Source organism: Elephantulus edwardii, unplaced genomic scaffold, assembly GCF_000299155.1.
Source record: "Elephantulus edwardii isolate Elephantulus edwardi_28Jun2011 unplaced genomic scaffold, EleEdw1.0 scaffold00268, whole genome shotgun sequence".
NCBI classification, from domain to species: domain Eukaryota; kingdom Metazoa; phylum Chordata; class Mammalia; order Macroscelidea; family Macroscelididae; genus Elephantulus; species Elephantulus edwardii.
The window spans coordinates 1,150,637-1,170,852 of NW_006400018.1; the positions used below are offsets into that span (position 1 = coordinate 1,150,637).

Consider the following 20,216-nt stretch of genomic DNA (forward strand, 5'->3'; position numbering starts at 1 on the left):
GTCTGGGCCTGCCTGTCCTCAAGGGCCTCCACTCCCACTTGACCTGCTGCTGCCGTGCACCCGGGCCCAGGGCTGCAAACACCTCAAGACTGTTTGTGACCCTCCCACAGTGGAGTTTGGGCTCAAGGGTGACACAGGAAGCGACCACAGCAGGCTTTCCTAGATAGAACAGGGACTTGGACAAAACCATTATTTTTATATTAAAATAAAGCCAGGTGTGTTGTGCAGTGGACTGGTCACTCCACGTGGATTTGGGAGTTGGATATCAGCCAACTATCCGGAGTTCAGTTCCAGGGTATGGGGAGGTTTGGGGACAGGATGGCGTGCTCAGGGGGAGGGACCCAGAGCTCAGATTCACTCAGTTTGGTTCTGCTTTTCATCCGGTCGGCAGTGACCAGGCACACTGGCTTAACCTTACTTTGCTCTTCTGTAGAATGGGCTGATGCTGGTCCCCAAGTTGAAGGCCACAGGTAAAGAGACCAGAGCTTGCAAGGGTTTCCCTAGCATGGCAGCAGGGGGTGGGCTGGGGAGGAACAGCAGGGCTATTGTGTTTCCCCCGATGGCACTGGCCCTCCTGCCACCTGCCCATCTCAGTGCCTCAAGGTGCAGGAGCTTGAAGGACATGGGGGGCACTCCCCCCCACCCCAGGCCTGTGCATCCTGCCGGTTGCTGAAGTCAACAGACTGGACCTCCAGGTTGACTGTCTGTATTCCCAGGTCCCTGGAATCTGCCAGCACCCTCCATGGACTTACAGAGGCTGGCCACTGTCCTCAGGCTGGTGGCTGACCACAGCAGACCTCAGGCTCCTCGTCTGGAGAATGGGCCTGGGGGTTTTGGACAGTCTGAGGAGGGCTGAGTCACCTCTTGGGACAGCCCGAGGGTGGGAGAAAGGAGCCACACACCTGGACAAAAGCAGCTCCGTGGAGCTAAAAGGGGTTAGGGGTCACCGAAGACCTTTCTGCAGGGGGAGCTGGGCAGCCACAGTCCTTGACTGGGGGGCTGGGGCTCTGTCCAGGGGCTCAGGGGATACAGATGCTACAGCCTTCCTGTTTAGTCTTTCGGGGCCCACCCTCTATGGGGAGACCCCTGTGCTGCACCTTATTCATTCCCAAGACGGGGTGTTGGAGGCTCTGCTGTCGGGCAGCCCTCCTTCCAGATGTCGGCCTCCTCCCGGGACAGAGCCTGAAGTCCCGGGGAAGCACACAGGTGGACTTGATCTCCTGTCTCGGTTTTCTAGCACTTCTCTATCAAGTGCGGGGCATTGACAAACACGTGTCGTCTCTTAGTTTGTTGTTATGTACCATTTAGTCAGAAGCTGACCTTCCAGTGAAACTTTCAGAGGCAGTTAATCACACAGGAGGAGGTTACCCATCTTTTTTGTCATTGGAGCAACTGGTAGATTCGAACCATGTGCCTTTGGGTTGGCAGCACAGTTCCTTAGCGCTGAGCCATCAGAGTTCATTTTACAGTTTAGTGGAGTAGAAGGCCAAATTCAGGGTGCTGGTTCTAGGAGCTCTGATGACGTCATGTGTTAACTGCTCTGTTGTTAAGCAAAGTGATTTGAACCCACCAGCAGTACATTGGGAGAAAGATGGGCAATCCCGTCCTAGGAGACTTACAGCCTTGGACACCCACCCAGTCCCGAGTCGGTTCCAGCTGTCCTAGTCTGAGGAGGGTCGCCCTGCTAACCAAAGGCGGTGACTGTGGTAGAATCCACCGGCTACTCTTCGGTAGAGAGATGAACAGTCTCCTCCCGCTGCCGTTTCTGGCCTCTGGCAGTTCTTGGAGAGCCGCTCCCGGTCCGCTGACTCCGCGAGGAACCGTGGTTTCCAGGGAGGGCATCCTGTCTGTCATTCTGGAAGAAGGTCCTTGTTTCCTCCAGCATCTGTCACTTCCACATTCCTTTCAGATCTCTATGTGTCCTGACCTCCCCATGTGTGTGCTCCCAGTACTGGGACCTGAGTCCCAAACACCACTTCCTCCCCGCCTGGACTTTCTATGTGATGATGGTGAGACCAGCGGAGCACATCTCAGCTCCCGTCACGGGGAAAGGTGACGTCATGACGTTCCTGCCTCAGCACCATTCAGGTTAGGAGTCCTAGCTCATGGGACAGTTATCCACTGCACTGCGAATCATAGTCTGGCCAGGATGGTACATATTTTGGGGGCTGCAAATCCATACATCACAGCTGGGAAGGTCAAGTCCACATAGAGACACTTAGGAAGAAATGCCTGGAGATCCGCTTCCAGCAAAGCCACCATTGGATTAAGGCTCTGCTCTGATGTACATGAGATCACTGAGTAGGAATCTGCTCACAGGTGATAGGTTTTGGGGTTTGGGAGTGTCTTAAATTGACTGCTAATAAACTGCTCACTTGGCAATTTGCACTCAGCCAACAATCCCACTAATGACCCATCCACTGTCATTGGGTCGATTCCAACTCAGAACTGAATCTCCGTTGGTTTTCCAAGTTCTTTATGGGAAAGACGGTCCATGTTTCTCCCCTGGAGCAGCTGGTGAACTCGAACTGCCGACCTCACACTTAGAGCACCACACCATGCTCCTTACCGTGGACCGTGGGTCTGGCAATCTCTTATTAAGATGACAGACAAGAACCCAGACACCAGGGTTGCATTGAGTCAGAAGAAATTAGTTTTTCAGCACAGCACTCTGGTGTCACAGCGTGGTCAGTACTGGGCTGCAAGTGGAAAGCTTGCTGGTTTGAACCCACGAGCCACCCTGCAGAAGGAAGATGAGGCAGGCTGCTCCGGGAAAAGCGACGGCTTTGGACAAGCTGCAGGCATTTCTACTGTGTACTGCTGAGTCGCTGAGCGTTGGGATTGCTGGGGGCTTGGTGCAGTTCACAGAACAAAACAGCAGGAGTGGTCACCACACAGCTGCTGGCACTTGGGCACTCACCTCTACACGGGGCAGGGGTGACTGGCCCCTGGGTTCTTGTACTTCTTCTCTGGGATTCCTGTTCCAGGAAGTTCTTCCTGATCCCACGGGTCCTCCTCTGCATCCACTCCCCCCCTCAGCAAGTGGCCAGGACCTCCGAGGGACCCAGCACGCTGGCCTCTCACACTGCTGGAGGCCGATGCCAGCCCAGGCCTATCTGGAACCCTCAGTGTGTGTTTTCCAAACAGGGGGACAAGTTGGGTGCTGGGCTCTCTTTCTACATCCTGACCACAAGTCCTTGGCCAGGTGCAGCAGCTCTGAAATCCATTTCTTGTCCAAACTTCTGACATCAATCTTTCAGATAACATCACAGCCATGTCAGCTCAAAAGTAAAAGTCCAGGTTGTTCACTATTTGCTTAACATGTGATGGTACAACGCGAAAAACATAACGGCACCTCCCTGGCTTTCAATGATGACAATCGATCTATGATGTTCTCAAGGTCATTTTCTCTAGTTTCTTCTCTTTCTACGGTCTACACTCAGCACATCAAGATAACATGGCCTGCCTTGACACATGGAGGAGCCCAAAGACAAAAATGTTACTTTTGACTTGTGAAGAAGCTCTGAGAGGGTGGTAGGAACAGTGATGGTCAATGGGTACTGGTCAGTGGCACCGCTGCAAGTGGTGCCCAGGGCCCATGCCACTCCTTAGACACCGCCTCCTGCCTGGAGTGAACAGCGTGTGGCCTCCTCAGTTCCCATTATCCCCCAGGTGCAGGGTGGACACTCTGAGCCCCTTTCCAGCTCAGGGCCTGGTTCAAAGGGACTCTGAGTGAGGGTTCTTGAGAACTAACCCTTGTCAGGTCTAGAGTGTATGGCCCCAGGGCACCCCATATAGTAGCCACTCCAGGCTGGCCATAGGAAGGTGTTGGACTTCTCCGGTGGCAGAGTAGTGCCAGGTACCACCCAGCCCTCCCCGCAGCCAGACGGACCAACAACCTGCCCTGCTTCTGCCAGGACTCCAGCTGTTCATGCAAGTCCTTCCCTGTGAGGGTGGTGGAAGATGAGAGACTCTGGATGGAATATGCAGGTCCAGGCATGTGCACACGGACACACACAAACACAGTCCAGCACCCTAGGCCTCAAATCCAGTGACATCACTTGTTTGCTCAGAGACTTGGGCCAAGCTCTTGGCCCTCCGTGGGCCCCCATTTCCTCCTGGATGTTCCTTGAAAGGTATTTTCTGGTGGCCTAGTGGCAGGAAACTGCACTGCAATCCCAGAGGTACGCGGTTCAAATCCACCAGATGCTCTGCTGAAGAAGGAGGAACAATCGCCTCCTGTACCAGTCAGATCCAATTTGACGGTACACACATAAAAAGAATAATAAAAATTAAAAAAATTAAAAAAAGAAAGGTATTTTTCTGCCTCCTTGTATCCAGAATAGTTCCTTCTGCCAAGAGTCCGTACTTCCTGTTCCCTCCTGTCAAAGTCCACTGACTCCGGTGGCCACATCAACATGCCCAAGCCAGGAAGGACCCCAGAAGACAACTCTTCAAACCCTCCTGGCAAATCAGCACAGTTTGGACTCCCTGTGCTGGCCAGGAGGAGCATATAGGGAGCTATGGCATAGAGAACCCCTGGGGGAGGGGGTTTAAGCAGCAGTCCCAACCCTGCCAGAACACTGAGCCTGCAGCACCTACCAGGGACCCAGGAACGCCTGGTGTGGGGTCATGCTCCAGGCTGCCCCTGGTGGTGGCCGAGGGCAGTGCTGGGTCTATGATGGAATGCTCATGTGTAAGACACAGCATTCCCAGCTAATGCACCTTCTCCACCCATCCGTCAGTGGAAGGTGCTTGCTGCTGAGACACTAAACAGATTTAAGCACAGCTTGCAGATTAAGAAAGACTAGGAAGAAAGGCCTGGCGGTCTACTTTTTAAAACCAGCCCATGAAGCCCTGTGGATCACAGTGGTCTGACACACAGCTGGTCACGCGGAGGTTCAGGACTGGGCAGCATGGTCAGCCACAATCACAACCGACAAGGAAGAACCCTTGAGGGCTTATCCCAGAGCAGCCCACTCTTGGTCCCTCGGTGTTGCCTGTAATCTCATCCCTTGTGTTCTCACTGTTCCCCCAGGCTCGTGTCCAGAGGGCAGGTCACCACTCTCTCCTCTGGAGCTAACCTCTCCCTTCACCATCTGTAAAAAGACAGCTGCCATGGAATCAGCTCTACCCACGGCGCCCCCACGTGTCAGAGTGAAAAGCGTCCTCCACAGAGTTCCCCACAATGGTGTCCTCTTCTGGTGGTAGTTGGCAGATCTTTCTTCCAAGGAGCCTATGGGTGGTCTTGAACTGCCAACCTTTCAGCTAGCAGCCCAGTGTACTATCAATCTGAAGGTCTCCTCCTTCCTATTCCGCCACAGAGCAAAGTCTTAGGGAGCCTCGGCCAGGTTTGTGAAGACTGAGGGAAAGATCTGTGTGGAGACACTAAGGAACCATCTGCGTCTGCACGAGTCCCAGGCCTTGACCTTGAGGGAGAAAGGAGAGCTGCTGAGGAAAGCCGCCACTGGTTCGGCCATGTGTTTCTCCAACCAGCCGGCATGTACTGAGCCTGCCACGGGCCAGTGGGCAGAGGTTGAGGACAGATGGCCAGCTCCTGCTGGGGTTGTTGGAGGTCGTGGGTGAGGGACCAGGCGCAGGCACCTTTGTGACAGGAAAAAGAATAGTGAAGGGTCTGTGTGGTATACTTCCACCCCAACCACACCCCAATCTCCTGGAATGCTCCGCACCTCTATCTCACCAACCCTTGCAGACACTTGCTCTTGAACCAGCATGATGTCCTTTTCCAAGGCCTGACCTCTCCTGACAACAGGCCTAAAGTATGTGAGACTCAATGAATGTCACTCTTCTTTGCTTCAGGAGTATAGTCAATACTCTTCCCCATCGACACAGTTCAAAGGCATCGATACTTCTTTGATCTTCTTTATTCACTGCCAACTTTCACACGCATATGAAGCAGCTAAAAATATCATGGTTTAGGCCAGGCCCATCTTTCACTCAAAGTGACGTCAGTGCTCTTCAGCACTTTCAAGATGCGCTCAGCGTTGGCTTTGCCTAATGCGGGGAGTTGTTTGCTTTCTTGGCTGCTGTGTCCACAGTTATCGATTGTGAATCCAAAGCAAATGAAATCCCTGTCAGCTTCAATCTTTTCTCTACTTATCCTGATGTTGCCTATCGATCCAGTTGTAAGGATTTTTGTTTTCTCGATGATTGGAAAATAGACCTCGTTGTCCTAAAGAATTGTGCTTAGAGTGGCAGTGGACAACAGCGGTCGTCTGTACATTCCGGTAAGATTGACTTTTAAGATCCAGTCAGAAGCCGATGTGGCAACTTTGAACTTCAGTCAACAGGGCATGTTTCTCAGAATAATCGAGCATTAGTGGACAAAAGTGCAGCGTGTTGTGCAAAAATAAATGAATATTTAAAAAAATGTGAACTGAGCATAATGTCCTCCAGGGTCATCCATTTTAAATAATATTTCATGAGTGAAATATCTCAGTCACAAAAGAACAAATATTATGCACATCCAAAAAATCCAACAGGATAAAAAGGGAAGCCACAGACTTGGAAAAAGTATTTGGTAATGACATGTCCGATAAGGGAGTTATATCTAGAATTTATAAAATACTCAAGCACCACAACAAGATAAACAACTCAAGTGGAAAATGTCCACAGGATATGAACAGACACTTTACCAGAGAAGACATTCAGATGGCCAACAAACACATGAAGAAATGATCAAAATCCCTAGCTCTAAGAGAGTTGCAAATCAAAACAACCATGAGATATCATCTCACTCGTCAGAATAGCAAAATTTAACAGAACAGCAAGGAACAAATGCTGGCGAGATTGTGGAGAAACTGGAACCCTTAGTCACTGTTGGTGGGAGTGTAAAATGGTGCAACCACTGTGGAAGACAGTATGACGCTTTCTCAAAAAGTTACAGAGATACCATTTGACCTGGCAATTCCACTACTGGGACTATTCCCCAAAGAGACCATAACTGCCACCCAAGCAGATATATGCTTTGTTCACAATAGCAAGGAATTGGAAACAACCTGCATGCCCACCAACAAATGAATGGATAGAGAAGCTCTAGTATATTACTGCAATATTATTCAAAGTGGGTAACCCTGAAGGACATTATGTTGAGTGAAATATCTCAGTCACACAGGGAAAAATACTGCATAGTGCCACTGTTGTAAAACAGGACTGACATTGGGTTTGGGGGGAGACTGAGAAAGATGGGATAAATAATGTATACTGCACTGAAACAGATGAAGGAGAGAACTGTTTAAAAGGGATGTGTGATTAGGTATTTTTGTCATGACAGGAGTCCAGAATGAAGGCTGCATTGTGGAGTGGACTTGGGGGGAGGGATTATATTAACAGTGAAAGAATTTTTCTTTTACTTTTCAAAGAGAAGAATGAACTGGAAGGGAGGGGTGGACAGGGAGAAAAGTGTAACAATGAATGAATGGAAATCCAAAACCTCTGTAAATTCTCATTAAAATTAATAATAATAATAATATTTTAAGTGAACTGGGGGAGGGGGAAGGGAAGGCGAGGGGTGAAATGTGCAACAATGAATGAATGAAAGTCTAACTTCTCTGTAAATGTTTGTTAAAATCACACTTAAAATTTTATTTTAAAAAAGTAAAAATAAAAAAAGTGCAGTGCATGCGGAATCTCAAAGACAGAAGGCAGGAAGGGAAAGAAGGGATGAGTGGAAAGGAGGCGCTGAGGGAGTAAGTGGGGAGAGTGCTGTTACAATGAGGGGATTGAAACTATTATCAGGAGACCATGTGCATAGACTGTCCAATGGATAACTGACTTGTTCTGCAAACATTCACCCAAACCACACCCACAGAGCACTCAAGGCTCAGTCCAGGTTGGCCCAACTCTAGCTGAAGGGCAAGTGTTTCCTTGTGTGGCCTCCGTATTCTCCGAGATGGTGGCTTTGCACCCTACTGGGTCCACAGTGGCCAACTGTGTCTCAGCCATCAGACCAGGGACCATGTCTGGGGAAAAGGAGAGAAGGCCAGGCAGCTGAGGCGTCTTGATGGCCTGTGTGTTATGTGTGGGCTAGTCCAGGCCCAGGCCAGCTGGCTGCCCTCTCTGTCCCTGCTTACCTACAGATCCTCCCTCCTCCCAATGGGCCATGCTTCCTCAGGGTCTCGCTGCCCTCCCTCTCCTGCCAGCCCCATGCCATGGACACAGATCCTTTTATCTAAACCAGAGAAGGCTTATCTCCTCCAGCGCCTCTGGGAGCAACCTGATGCCTGGCCAGTGGGGAGGGTGGGCTGGCAGGAGGAGGAAGCTTCAGGTTTGCCCTGGTCCTGAGGCCCCTCCTCTCTCTGATCTCCACCTCTCACCTGTGGGTGGAGGTGGCAGAGCCAAAGCCAGAATAGCTCAAGATCTTGCACATCTGAGGGTCAGGAAGTGATGGGGTGGGGACTGGAAGCCCGCTGGTTTTGGAGTCTTAGGGGAAAGTTCCAACTATACACCAGAGCAGGGGGGCAGGGGTGACGGGTAGTGCAGTGCAGAGTTCCTTTGTGGCCTTTTGACTTGATTCTTTGGCAAAACAGCTTATTTCCCTCCTAAACCCTGAAAATGCTAAAAAAAACGTTATCCTAGTTTTCTACCTCAGTGGGCTATTAGTTTGTCCAGATTAATTGGCATTTCCAGGGTAAGATGTGAACAAGGACAGTGTGACACTGTCTGTCTGGCCCTGGGCTGCAACCTGCCCTGTGATTGGTAGGCACCTGGCAGGGACTGGTGAGGACTATGCAAATACAGAAGGGGCCAGTCCTTGGAGAAGGACATCATACTTGGAAGATTGGGAGGTCAGCACAGGAGAGGAAGACCCTGGAGGAGATGGACTGACAGTGACTGTGGCAACGGGATCAGGCATGTCAGAGATGGTGGATTGGCTCAGGATAGGGTGAGATTCAGAGCCATTGTTCACAGGGTCACTATGAGTCATAATTGACTTGATGGCACAGAACAATGCAAATGAAGTGGGTTACAGCCTGCTAAGCAATTGTCTGGTCCCCCTGAGAGGATTGGCTGGTGCATGGTCCTGGTGGGAAGGCTTGGCCTTGAAATTGACAAGCATTTGTAGATCCACCCATACAGTTTCACAGAGGGGTGCAGATCGAAAGCAGAAACAAAGGCAAGGGACACGGTCAAGGGTACAGCATTGACGACAGAGAGGGTCCCGGGCAGCAGAGCTGCTGGTAACATATGGCAGAGGATACTGTCTCCAGAGGGCTGAGAAAGGGAGACCTTGTCTCTTCACTGGCATCCCCTGCTGATCCCGATCTTTTTTTTTTCTATATTTTATTAATTTTCATAAACATTTACAGAGATTTTGGGTTTCCATTCATTCATTGTTGCACTATTCTCTCTACCCTCCTCCCAGTTTGCTCTTGTCCAAATGCCACAGTGCTTGTCAAAGCCAGTTCTGATCTTGAGTTGCACTGTTCCTTTATTCATTGTTCTTTTTATTTATTATGGATGTCCAGTGACAAATGTGCTACAAACCAAAACATCAATGGTTCAAATCCATCTGCTGCTCTGAGGGAGAAACATGGGCAGACTGATCGCATCTGTAAATTCTGTCCTGGAAACGGGATGAAGGTACATTATGAGTCAGAATTGGACTCAACAGCACCGTGTTTGGTTTTTATTTATAACTTTCTATTGTGACTTGAATGAATGTTAAAAGGGCTGCTTGGTTCTCCATTCATACATATTTTACGACATTGATTATAATCCTCCCATTTCTTCCCTGTGATTCTCATTTCCATCCATCCTATCTCATCTCATCACCTAAGCTGTAACCCTGGGTAGACGCTGCCCTCTTCCTCTTGTAAGGTTGACAGTTCTAAGGAGTTAGTATCTCCCCTGTGTTACTTTGTTGTTTATTGCCTTCAGTTGAGCATGGCTCACAGCGACCCTCCCTACGTACAAAAGCCTGAAGCTCCTCCACAACTATAGACATTTATCAAAGTGCAGTTTCCAGAGGCTTGTTGTTCCAGAGGATACCACTCCTGCTTCCACACCTGTCGTAGTATGTAACTGGTACCCTTCAGTCACCTGCAATATACAGCAAGCTCTGAACCCTTTCCTGTCCTGAGCCAGTCTCATTAATTCCAACACACCAAGCCCCCCCCCCCCTTGCCCCAGTTACTGTATCAGTCCATCTCATCCAGGGTCTTCCTCTCCTGCTGTCTGTCCACTGTTCTGTTCATGACCTTCTCCAAGGACCAATCTTTCCTGGCCGCATGCCTCAAGTGAGGCAAAGCTTCAAAATCCTAGCCTCCAAGGAGAGACTTGGTGTCACCCTCTCCAAGACAGACCTGTTTTGACGGTCCATTGTACGTTCAAGACCCTTCTCCAGCACCACAGCTCAAAGGCCTCTGAGATTCTTCTGTCATCCTTATAGACCTGTCTATTGTTTGGCTTCAAGTTGTGTCACAGGGGTTAGAGTTCTAGGCTCAAGGGCTGAGAAAGGGTGTAAATTCTGTTCCTTAATAAACCACTTCCTAAGTTAGGGTCAAGGACTGCAGCCTTCAGTATGGACTGAGGCTCAATGTCAAGAAGACAAAGATTCTCACCACTGGACCAATTGGCAGCGTCAGGATGGATGGTGAAGAGATTGAGATTGTTCACAGCTTCAGTTTGCTCGGCTCCACAGTCAACACTCTTGGTACCAGCAGTCAGGAAATTAAAAGGCATGCAGGACCAGCTCAGGTAGCAGGACTGGACTGTGTCCTCCAGCACTGAGGAGCTCTGAAGCGTCCGCAAGGAGCTGAGACTCCAGCCCTGAAGTGCTCCAGGATGAGTGTCCTTGGAGGTCTCAGGCCAGCCCCTTTCCCGGGCTAATTATCAGAGAGCAAGGATCTCACACAAGGCACCAGGGAGTCAGTTCCTAACTCCTGTAACCACAGGGGCACCCGAGTCACACGCAGTTCTGAACTGAGTACAAGGAGCTGGGGCAGCAGAAGGGGCACTCATATCCACTCTGGGTTCCCAGCCTGCTGGTCAGGGGCTTGGTCAGGGGGGGAGCCCTGGGTACCAGCTACAGTATACGCTCTATGACCTCGCTGCCGCACCAGGAAGGTGGGTGGGCTTTGTGTACAGAGTTGGATAGATGGTCAGAGGGAGTGTGGGGTCAGTTCCTTTGGGCGAAGGTCAACTCAGGGTCCACTCTCATCATGCATCACTACCATGAGTCAGTGACCCTGGGCTGGGGTGACACCAGCCTCTCCCCACTGGCAGGATGGCATGAGCTATTGTATGGACACATGGACAGGGTGGGCGGGGCTGCCCATTGTCACACTTCTCTGATCAGGAGATGGTGAGCGTAATCTGGAAGATGTGAGTGAGGCTGTGGTTCAGGTGCTGGAAGGACTTCAGTTGTGTTGGGGGTGATGGGGAGACATGAGAAAGGAGGCCATCAGGAAAGGAGGGTCTGTGGAAATCCTTCCTTGCTGGCCCCTGGAAGGCAGCCCTGGCAGGTAGGCAGTCATTCTAGGTGTGCACCGGCTGTTGAGGGGCCGTTGGAGGAAGGTGGCTGGCCCACGGACACACAGATTGCAGCCCGGAGTGGATTTCAGGGTGGGGGGAGACCTTAGAGACAGAGGCAGCAGGAGGCCTGGGCACAATGCCCACAGAGGAGGGAGAGGCTGTCGTCAGTGTGGGCCTGGCCTGCGGGGACCAGACACCCAGTGGACTGTACAAAAAACCACAAGGGAGAGAGAATAAAATTGCCTTTTTTATTTTCAAAAAATTATAGGGGTGGTGAAGCCATATGACAAACTGTAAAGTCAGTCCCTACAGATCTACCGACCTGGGGGCGTGTGAGCAGCTACAGGGCCTGTGTTACCAAGGCAACCGAAAAGCCTGCCAGTGTAGAGGCGGGTACCCCAAAGAGGCCTGCACTCGTGCTTGCCCGCTTCCCCCTTCCCTGATTCTAGACATTCGTTAGTGGGTTAATTTGCTCAGGGAGCGGCAGGGTCCCCATGGCCTCATCATCTTGTGTGCTCCCTCAGCTCCCTGTCCACCACTTGCGTGTCCACTGGCCCCCAGGGTGCAGGACTGAGGTCTGGGGGAGCCTGCTGGGGGCAGATTGTCAGGAAGCCCAGCCCCCTTAGCCATCTCCCCATCAGAGGGCGTCCTGTAGCCCCAGGATACAATAAAGACAGGAGTGCGACAGAGATGGGGACATATGAGGCACTGAAATGAGGGGCTGAGAGGATACCCCCGGGGTCCAGTACCCTCTGGCAGCCTGCAGGGCTAAGCTCTGCTGGCCATGGGGTCCTGGGTTGGTGGGGTGCCCCTGCAGGGAGCGTTTAGAGAAGGTGTGGTTTAATGGCACCAGGTCTGCCTCTGTTCAGCAGGTGAAGGCAACGTCAGGGCCCAGGACCTCTGAGGGCAAGTGGAGTCTGCAGTGAGGCCCTGGGGCTGACACTAGCCCGGGGTGGGGATGGGGGTGGGGGGTGTATGCCTGATGTTTCTAGATGCCCCAGGGGACCTGAGCAGGGCACAAGTCATACCCCACACAAAGCGCAGGGCAGATGTGGAGTATGGCCTGGGGTGCATAAGCCATCTTCTGCCCCAGACCCCAGATGAGCCAAGGGGAGAGGGGGACTGGAGGACAGTGCCTGGGCTGCGGGAGGCCCAGGCTGCGTGGGTGGGGTCTGGCCCCTCCAGTTTTAGGGGTAAATTGCAGGCAGTGTAGAGATACCCTCATGTCCCGCTCTTTGCTCCTAGAAGGGCTGGGGAGCTGTGGGGAGAGGGTCCTGGCTGACAGGGTGGTCTCAGGAAGCAGTAGGGAGGCAGATGAAGGGAGAGAGAAAACCAAAACTATGTGTGTCCCAGCCTCAGGGGCACCCCTCCAACATAAACCCACCCCTCCCCTGGGTTGCCACTCCGCCTAACACCACCCTGCAGCTGCCCTCAGTTCACGGCTTCATTTGTGGAGATAGGCGTCCAGCCAGAGCTGCCCGGACTTCTTCAGGGAGCTGTGGAGAGAGGGGTGGGGTCAGGAGCATGGTCATGAGGGGTGCTGAGTCTGCCCTGGGGTCTGCAAGAACCCCCAAGCACTCCAGGGAGGATCCCCACTCAACCCTGCTCCCAGAGAATTTTTGTGCCAAGAGGGCAGGCTTCTGATGTGGCCCCACCAGTAAGTGTCACTGGGTCCCCCACTGACCCATCCCCTAGCCCCAGAGGGGCCAGCCTGCCTCCAGCAGTCTCAGGCAGCCCCTTACCCCACAATGTCGATCAGCGCCCTGAGTAGTGGCTTCTCTTGGTACTCAATGTTGTACTTGTTACACATGGACTTCACCAGGGGTGCGATCTTGTGCAAGTTGTGCCGAGGCATGGTGGGGAAGAGGCTGGGAAGGGCGACAGGGAGCATGAGGGGAAGACCAGGAGGGGGGCCACGGGCCACACCGCTCCCACCTCCCGGCTAAGACAGGCTTTCCCAAAATGTCAAGGCTTTCCCCCCAAAAAGAAACAGATGTTCTAAATGAGTTAAGGGGGCAGGTTGAGAGGGGGACAGGAGGCCAGAGGAATGGGAAGTGACAAGTGGTGAGACAAGGATGAGGGACAGCAGAGCTGGCGGCTGCCCCTCAGCGACATGTCCAGTAAGGTGCCTAGCCAGTCTCAGTTCCCCCCCCCGCCCCAGTGATGTGGGTCATCTACTCCCTGCCCCATCAGCTCCCGCTGAGATGCCCATGGAAGCCTTTCTATAAACCACAAAGGGGGGGGGGTATGGTTATCTGTATTCCCAGGACCCGGGAACCTGCCCAACCCTGGGTCAAGGCAGCAGCATTGACCCTCCTGCTTCTGGGGGGCTGGCTACTGTCAGAGTCGGGGTGTGGGCAGGGACAGGCAGGCACACTCACTGGTGCTCGATCTGGAAGTTGAGGTGACCGCTGAACCAGTCATTGAAGAAGGACTGCTCCACGTTGCAGGTGGCTGCCAGCTGTGGGGGTGAGGGGCACAGAGAAGACCATCACTCGAAGGAGCCTGGCCCCAGGTCTGGCAGTGCATGGAGGGTGGGGTACCCTCTGTGCCAGCCCTTCAGAGGGAACCTAATTTTCTTAGCTCTGTGGCTACTTAGTGGGCGAGCATGGGCAGCCCTGGCCTACCAGGGCCATGATTCTGGGGGCCGAGTACATGACAGGGTGACCACTTTGACGCCCTCACCTGGCTGCTGAACCAGTCTTGGTAGGGCTCGCGGTCAATCTCCATGACAATGTGATTCATCTGCGTGACCCACACGAACCAGTGGCTCTCCAGGAACCTGGAAGAGAAGGTAGCTCAGCCTCCAGCACAGGGGCAGGAGGGGGCAGCCCCACTGAAGTCCTGCCAGCCCTCTGGGGAGCCCCAGATTAACCATCCAAGCTGAGGTACCTGATGAAGTTGAGGAAGAGGATAGATCCTAGAAAGCCAAAGTGAGGGGTGTAGGTGAAGAAGTAACGAACGTAGTAGCTGATGGCCCAGGCCAAGTCCTGCAGGGAGAGACAGGGTTAAGGTGCAGGCCTGCCCAAGGCTCCTTGCACAGGCCACATGCCTGATATGACACACACACACACACACACATACACTCCTGCCAGGCCATGGTGCCTCTGGGAAGTTGGGTCCCAGGTTCTAAGAGCTTGTCACCTTTGTAAACACTGCCCACCCTTCATGGGGCCTGCATGGCGGGATCTGTTTCCAGGGAAATGCTAAGTGTTTATCAGCAGGAAGGGGGCAGTGTGCTCTGCAGGGGGAGAGGGCAGTGATAACGGTCAGATGTCAGTGGAGAGAAGTGCAGGCCAGGCCTTTCCACAATCCAGAATATTGACGCAATCCCTCCTCAAAGCTGGCCTCCAGTCTTGTCCGTACTTGTCAGCTCTGTCCTCTCCTGGACAATCACTCCTAGACTTCTGGCCAAGGCTAGAGGACTTGAATTCAAGGCCCCCCCCTACCAACCATTGATACTGCTGCCTGTTTTCCCATGTCCGACAGCCCTCCTGTCCCCTCCACTCCTCGTTCTGCCCCTCACGGGGGACCTTCCAGGGTCCTGAGCTTGGGTGTCTTCCTGGGTAAGCCCGCCCCACTGTCCCTCTGTCCACTGCAGCCTCATAGCCCATCTCTGTCCACCTCCTCTCTGACCCCAAGTCCACCTGTTTCAGCTGCACCACAGCCACCCAGTGGACTCTCAAACCATGGCAACTGGAGCCAGTTCCTAACCCCAGATCTTCCCCCTGGCTAAGCCACCACACCCAGGAGCCAAGGAGTGGAGCAGCCTCTGGCCCCAGTCTGGGGCCGTTCCCCCTCAATTCATCATCCCCAGACAGTGATCTTATGACCATTCCCCATCTGTATGACCTGGGATGGACATGTGCTATAAGTCATAATGATTCCAATCCCTCCTCCAGACCTTTCTAGAGCACAGCTCGGGCTACCTGGCTGCCATCTTTATAGCCATGACAGGCCATAAGAGAGGAGACCAAGAGAGAGGAGACCACGAAGAGAGAAGGAAAACCCCAAGGAGAGACCCCTAAGAGGAGACAGGAGACCCCAGAGTGGTGGGAGGAAACGGCTTCAAAGTCAAAGCAGACTTTCAGGATGGAGCAGCCAGTGGTCAGAATGGTCGAGATGAGACAGGGAACAAGTTCGTGAAGAGGGCCTGGGAGGCATCCCTTGGGGTGGCCGCTGGCCATTGCAGGGCCATGGAAATGGCTGGAGTTCACTAGCAAGGGTTTCTTGACCTCATGCTATTGGCATCTTGGGTCTCATGGGACTGCTGACAGTCAAGACACTGGTTTGACTCCACCAGCTGTTCCTGGAAGATGCTGAGGTTTCTAGTCTGTGAGTCAGAATCAAGTTGACAGTGGTGGCTTTTGGGTGGTTAGTGGTTCTTAGCGTTCAATGTCAAGGTCCCAGTCAAACACCAAGGTCTATGCTCTGAACTGACTCGACAGCACTGGGGGCTGTTCCAGCGAGGTGCGGCCCTTCCCCTGTCCTGCTCCTCACCCACCAGAGCCTCCAGTCCGCTCACGCTCTTTCTCTCCTTCCCATAGAGTCATCCACGCATAGCTGACTCACAAACCTTCAGAGGCTGCACTGCACCGGAAGACCGCCTCTCTGAACTGCATACCTTTGGGTTGACAGTGTTGTACCCACAAGGCCACCTCGCTACCTACAGTCCTTATAGAAATTCCCAAGTGTCCTTGAAGGGCAGGACTTCCCTGCTGAGAACCACTGCCCAGGGCCTCACTGCTCCTGGCACCTCGATTCACCGTGACCAGTCAGAACATCACAGGGCGAGATCTAACGATCAAGGGAGGGCTTACTCTCGGCTCCAGCACCAGAACCAGTTCACAACCTGCCTCGGGGCACCATAAAACCACGGGTCTCTGCCAAACGCTTAGGTTTAAGACCTTTTTTGCAAGTCGATTCCCAGGTGTTTCTTCTAAGGCATCCATCCATCCATCCATCCCAGGGTGGGTTGGAACTACCACCCTCACTGTTAGCAGTCTTTGTACCCGTCAGGGAGTTCTGAGCAACCCAGTGAGCTGTACTTTCAACAGCAGAGGCCTGGGCTGGAGGCCTGAGCCCTCACTCAGCAGTGGCGAGGGCAGGGCTGCGGGCCCCCGCTATCAGAGGTCACCGGAGTGGCCCTCTCGGGTTTCTCCGGCTCTGCCATCACAGCCCTCCTGCATCACCATCTGACATGCTTTTCCTGCTGTCTGTTTACGGCTTTGTTCCTGGTGGAACAAAGTGCAGTGAGAACGATTAAACATCCACGTCAAGCAACCTCTGGTGCAAAAGCGGATTAAAATACCCCAGGGCTTTATCCGCAGACCTGGCACTGGAGGACTCTGGGTCCTGTTCCAACAGGAATATTTCGGGACCCCGGAGACCCCTGCGGGACAGCACTGACCACAGCAGCCAGGGTTTGGGTTGAAGGCCCAGGCGCTCAGCTGGTCCAAGCCCCCTCCTTCTCTACAGCCCTTCTGACCACAGGAGTCAAGCCGGCTTAAACACCCTGCTCTAGCTGGAATAGCCACCACTCCAGAAACAGCAGTCCTGGAGAACTGCTCATGTTCTGAACAGGACATTCCTGAGTGAGGGCAAATGCGCTTTCCCGGACAGGCCTGGCAGAGGGAGAGCTACGCTTGCTCCCCAATCAGCCCCAATACCCTCCAGGTACATCTTTGCCTGTAATTTCAGTGTCAACATCAGACAAAAATGCTTTGAAGCCTTTACAACCTTGAGACAAACACATTGTTAGATGCTATCAAGTCATTTTTTTGGTCACAGAGCAGAAGTGCCTTGTGTAAGATGAAGGCTGGAATCTTTACGAGAAAAGCCCATCAAGATAGACTTAAAAGAAAAGGCCAGCCAGACCTGCTGGACCAGCTAGGTGACTGTCCACTCACCTGCCCCCTCCTGTGCCCCTGTCACAGGAACTGCCAGGCCAGGCTCTGCCTGTGCCCAGCGGAGCTGAGCTTATCGGTCAGGGCACAATCAGTTCTTGCCCAGACCCTGCTGACATGACTCCACATGCCAGGCAGGACACACTGTACCCAGGGAGCAGCCCCAGGCCGGCCTCTCTCCTCTCTGCAAGCAGAACCAGAGGCTCCTCTGACCTGTCTCCTCAGACAGTGCTGCTCCCAGGGTCTCAGGGGCCAGCAAGAAGGGGGTTGGGGATGACTGCACTATCACGCTGCTTTTGAGAACCTTCTCAGGGCTCTGCAACGGCAGTGGCTGCCCGGAGGGTTGCAGTGTGTTGGCGGGTATTTTTAGGGCTCTTCTGCTGAGACCTCCCTGGCTCCTGGAAGTTTTGGAGGGAGTCTTTTCCTAGGTATGACGAGGCAGCTGGTCCTGGGGACACAGGGACCCCTGCAGCCCCAACCCCGCTCCCCGCCACCCCGACCCCGTCACTTACCACCCAGTCTCTGCGGACAATCATGGTCATGATGATCTGGTACTGGAAGTACATGGGGATGAGCAGAGGTGGTCCAACTGTGGGGAGGGAAGAGGGCTTAGTGGTGGTCCCCCGCCTGCTCACAGAGGGTCACCATGAGGTCCTCCCCATCACCAAATGGTGGACAGACAGCGCCCACCACACAGGGATCCCTGAAGGGGATCTGGAGCAAGCTTTGGAAGACTGAGCCTTGGTGTTCCCCATCTGTAAAATGGGCTTAGAAGGGCTGGACAGGCTGGATGCCCACAGCTCCTTCTCTAACAAGGTTCAGCGCTTGGCAGAGACCTCGCTGTGGGCGAGCTCAGCGGTGGGGGGGCGCTGTGGGCGAGCTCAGCGGTGGGGGGGCGCTGTGGGCGAGCTCAGTGGAGGGGGTCGCTGTGGGCAAGCTCAGCGAGGGGGGGCGCTGGGCAGCACTCACTCAGAAAGAAGTACTCGTGCTGGTGGTTGTAGGGCATGTGCTTGATCTTCTTCATGCCATACTGAGGAGAGAGCAGAGATGTGAGTGCCCGGCACCCCACTTCCTCCCACATGCCAGCATGGCATCTGCCCCTTCCTGTCAGCCTGGTCCTGCCAAGCCTGGGGCATCACCATCTGGGCTCCAGGTAGCTGCTGCTAACAGCTGGGGATGTTGCCTCAGTGAGTGCCCAGCCCCAAGCTGCGTCCTGTCTACCTCTATCTGCATAAGCCTCAGGCAGCTGCTTGAAAGACAGGCTCAGAGCTGGTTACTGCCCAAGGCTACTCAAAAAGCGGGCCGGGAATCCCAGAGGAATCCAGATGTTCTGCTGGAGACAGAGGGGCAATCTCCCGTACTAGTTAGATTCAATTTGACAGTACACACACAAAATAATTCATTTTTTTTTAAAGCAGGCCAGGGTGGGATCGAAACCCCAGAGTGGACTCAGGTCCTTTTGTAAGAGTCTGCCAAATGAGTGGGTATGGAATGAATGCACCATAGGAGACACTCTCGGGCCGGGGCACATGGGGTGGGACTAGGTCTGAGGTGTCTCCATCCCTCAGGAATAGACAAGGCTCCTGGAATGCCCTGAGTCACCCTGCTGGGTCCTGGGTACCTACTGGGACCACCTTGGCCAGGAGAAGCAAAATGAGGGTCTGGAGAATTTTTGGGTGCCAGTTGGTAACTTTTTGAGTACTCCCACCTCCCCAGATGGGCACGATACATGGAGGTGGCCAGCAGGAGGCACCAGCCTATCTTCTTGGACGTATGCCTGGTGTCTGAGGTGTCCCTAGGGCACCTGTCCCCTCTCTCTCAAGCTGCAGCGACTGAGGGCCAGGCTGGGGCTTAGAGACCCTCCTTGAACAAAGCTGCTCAGGCACCTCCAGAGATGAGCTTAGTGGTCTTTGGTCCCGTGGTCTGGGGCCAAAAGTGGAGGCCCACTGGACTTCGAAGGCCAGGTCCACGTGGACAGGCCAGATACGGCACCAGCAGACCTGAGTTCAAACCAACCTGCTCCTCCATCAGGGCCGATCCCCCAAGTGAGTGCGTCGCTGAACCTCCCACCTGACACCCAGTGTTCCTGCTTTGGACAGGAGCCAGAGACAACACTGGGTCACTGCCAAGGCTGTTGCGACTCGGTGCCAGGCCAGGCCCTCCCTCCCCAGGGGTTCTTGTGGTCCTGAGGTGAGAGGGGTTAGAGAAATTTCCGCTGTCATCTAGGTCCCAATATCCGAGTTCTGGGGCCACCAGAACCAGAGTCCAGAGAGGGTTGGGTGGATAGTCCAGAGCGTCCCGAGGCCCTGCCTCCTGGCGTGAGGGGCATGTTCCTGGCACACCTGCCAGGCTCCACCAGAAGGGATCACTTTCCTGTTTGGCCCTCTGGGATTGTGCGGGGACCTTTGCTTATGCCCAAGAGGCATGTGGTTGGCACCAAAACTATCATGAAGGCCGGGGCTGAGGCTGACGCTGGAAGCCTCTAGGGGACCTCTGACCAGTGCCCAGAGGGGGCGGGGGCAGAGCAGTAGGGCCTAACAATGGGGCTTGTTGTAATTTTTGGGTGTCAGCGCGTGGACTTTCGACTCAGGAGCCCCACGTGGTGCTGCAGAGCTGCCCCTGGGGTGTTCTGGGTGGAATCAGGAGCAGCTGAGGGACTGGGGGCTCACTGTGGCCCAACTCCAACGATAGAATGGACACAGGCTCACAGGGAACAGGGACAGTGTGTCCCCAAGACAAGGCTGATAGTGGGGACTCAGGCGGGGGCAGTGGGGGAGGCAAGCTTCCTGGCTTCCTCCAGTGGTCAGCCTCTCC

At 53.7% G+C, this 20,216-nt stretch overlaps 1 protein-coding gene across 1 annotated transcript in view; it reads right to left on the reverse strand.

Annotated features, from left to right (window-relative positions):
• Positions 1–12,940: 12,940 nt before the first annotated feature.
• The window catches only part of FADS2 (fatty acid desaturase 2), a 29,658-nt gene continuing 22,382 nt past the window's right edge, over positions 12,941–20,216 (reverse strand). Inside the window, exons 6-12 of the mRNA XM_006899833.1 lie at positions 18,372–18,432; positions 17,915–17,991; positions 14,389–14,486; positions 14,182–14,278; positions 13,878–13,957; positions 13,239–13,364; positions 12,941–12,992 (exon numbers count right to left, since the gene is read on the reverse strand). Coding sequence (XP_006899895.1) covers positions 12,941–12,992; positions 13,239–13,364; positions 13,878–13,957; positions 14,182–14,278; positions 14,389–14,486; positions 17,915–17,991; positions 18,372–18,432 — 591 coding nt within the window. The remainder of the gene's footprint in view (positions 12,993–13,238; positions 13,365–13,877; positions 13,958–14,181; positions 14,279–14,388; positions 14,487–17,914; positions 17,992–18,371; positions 18,433–20,216) is intronic.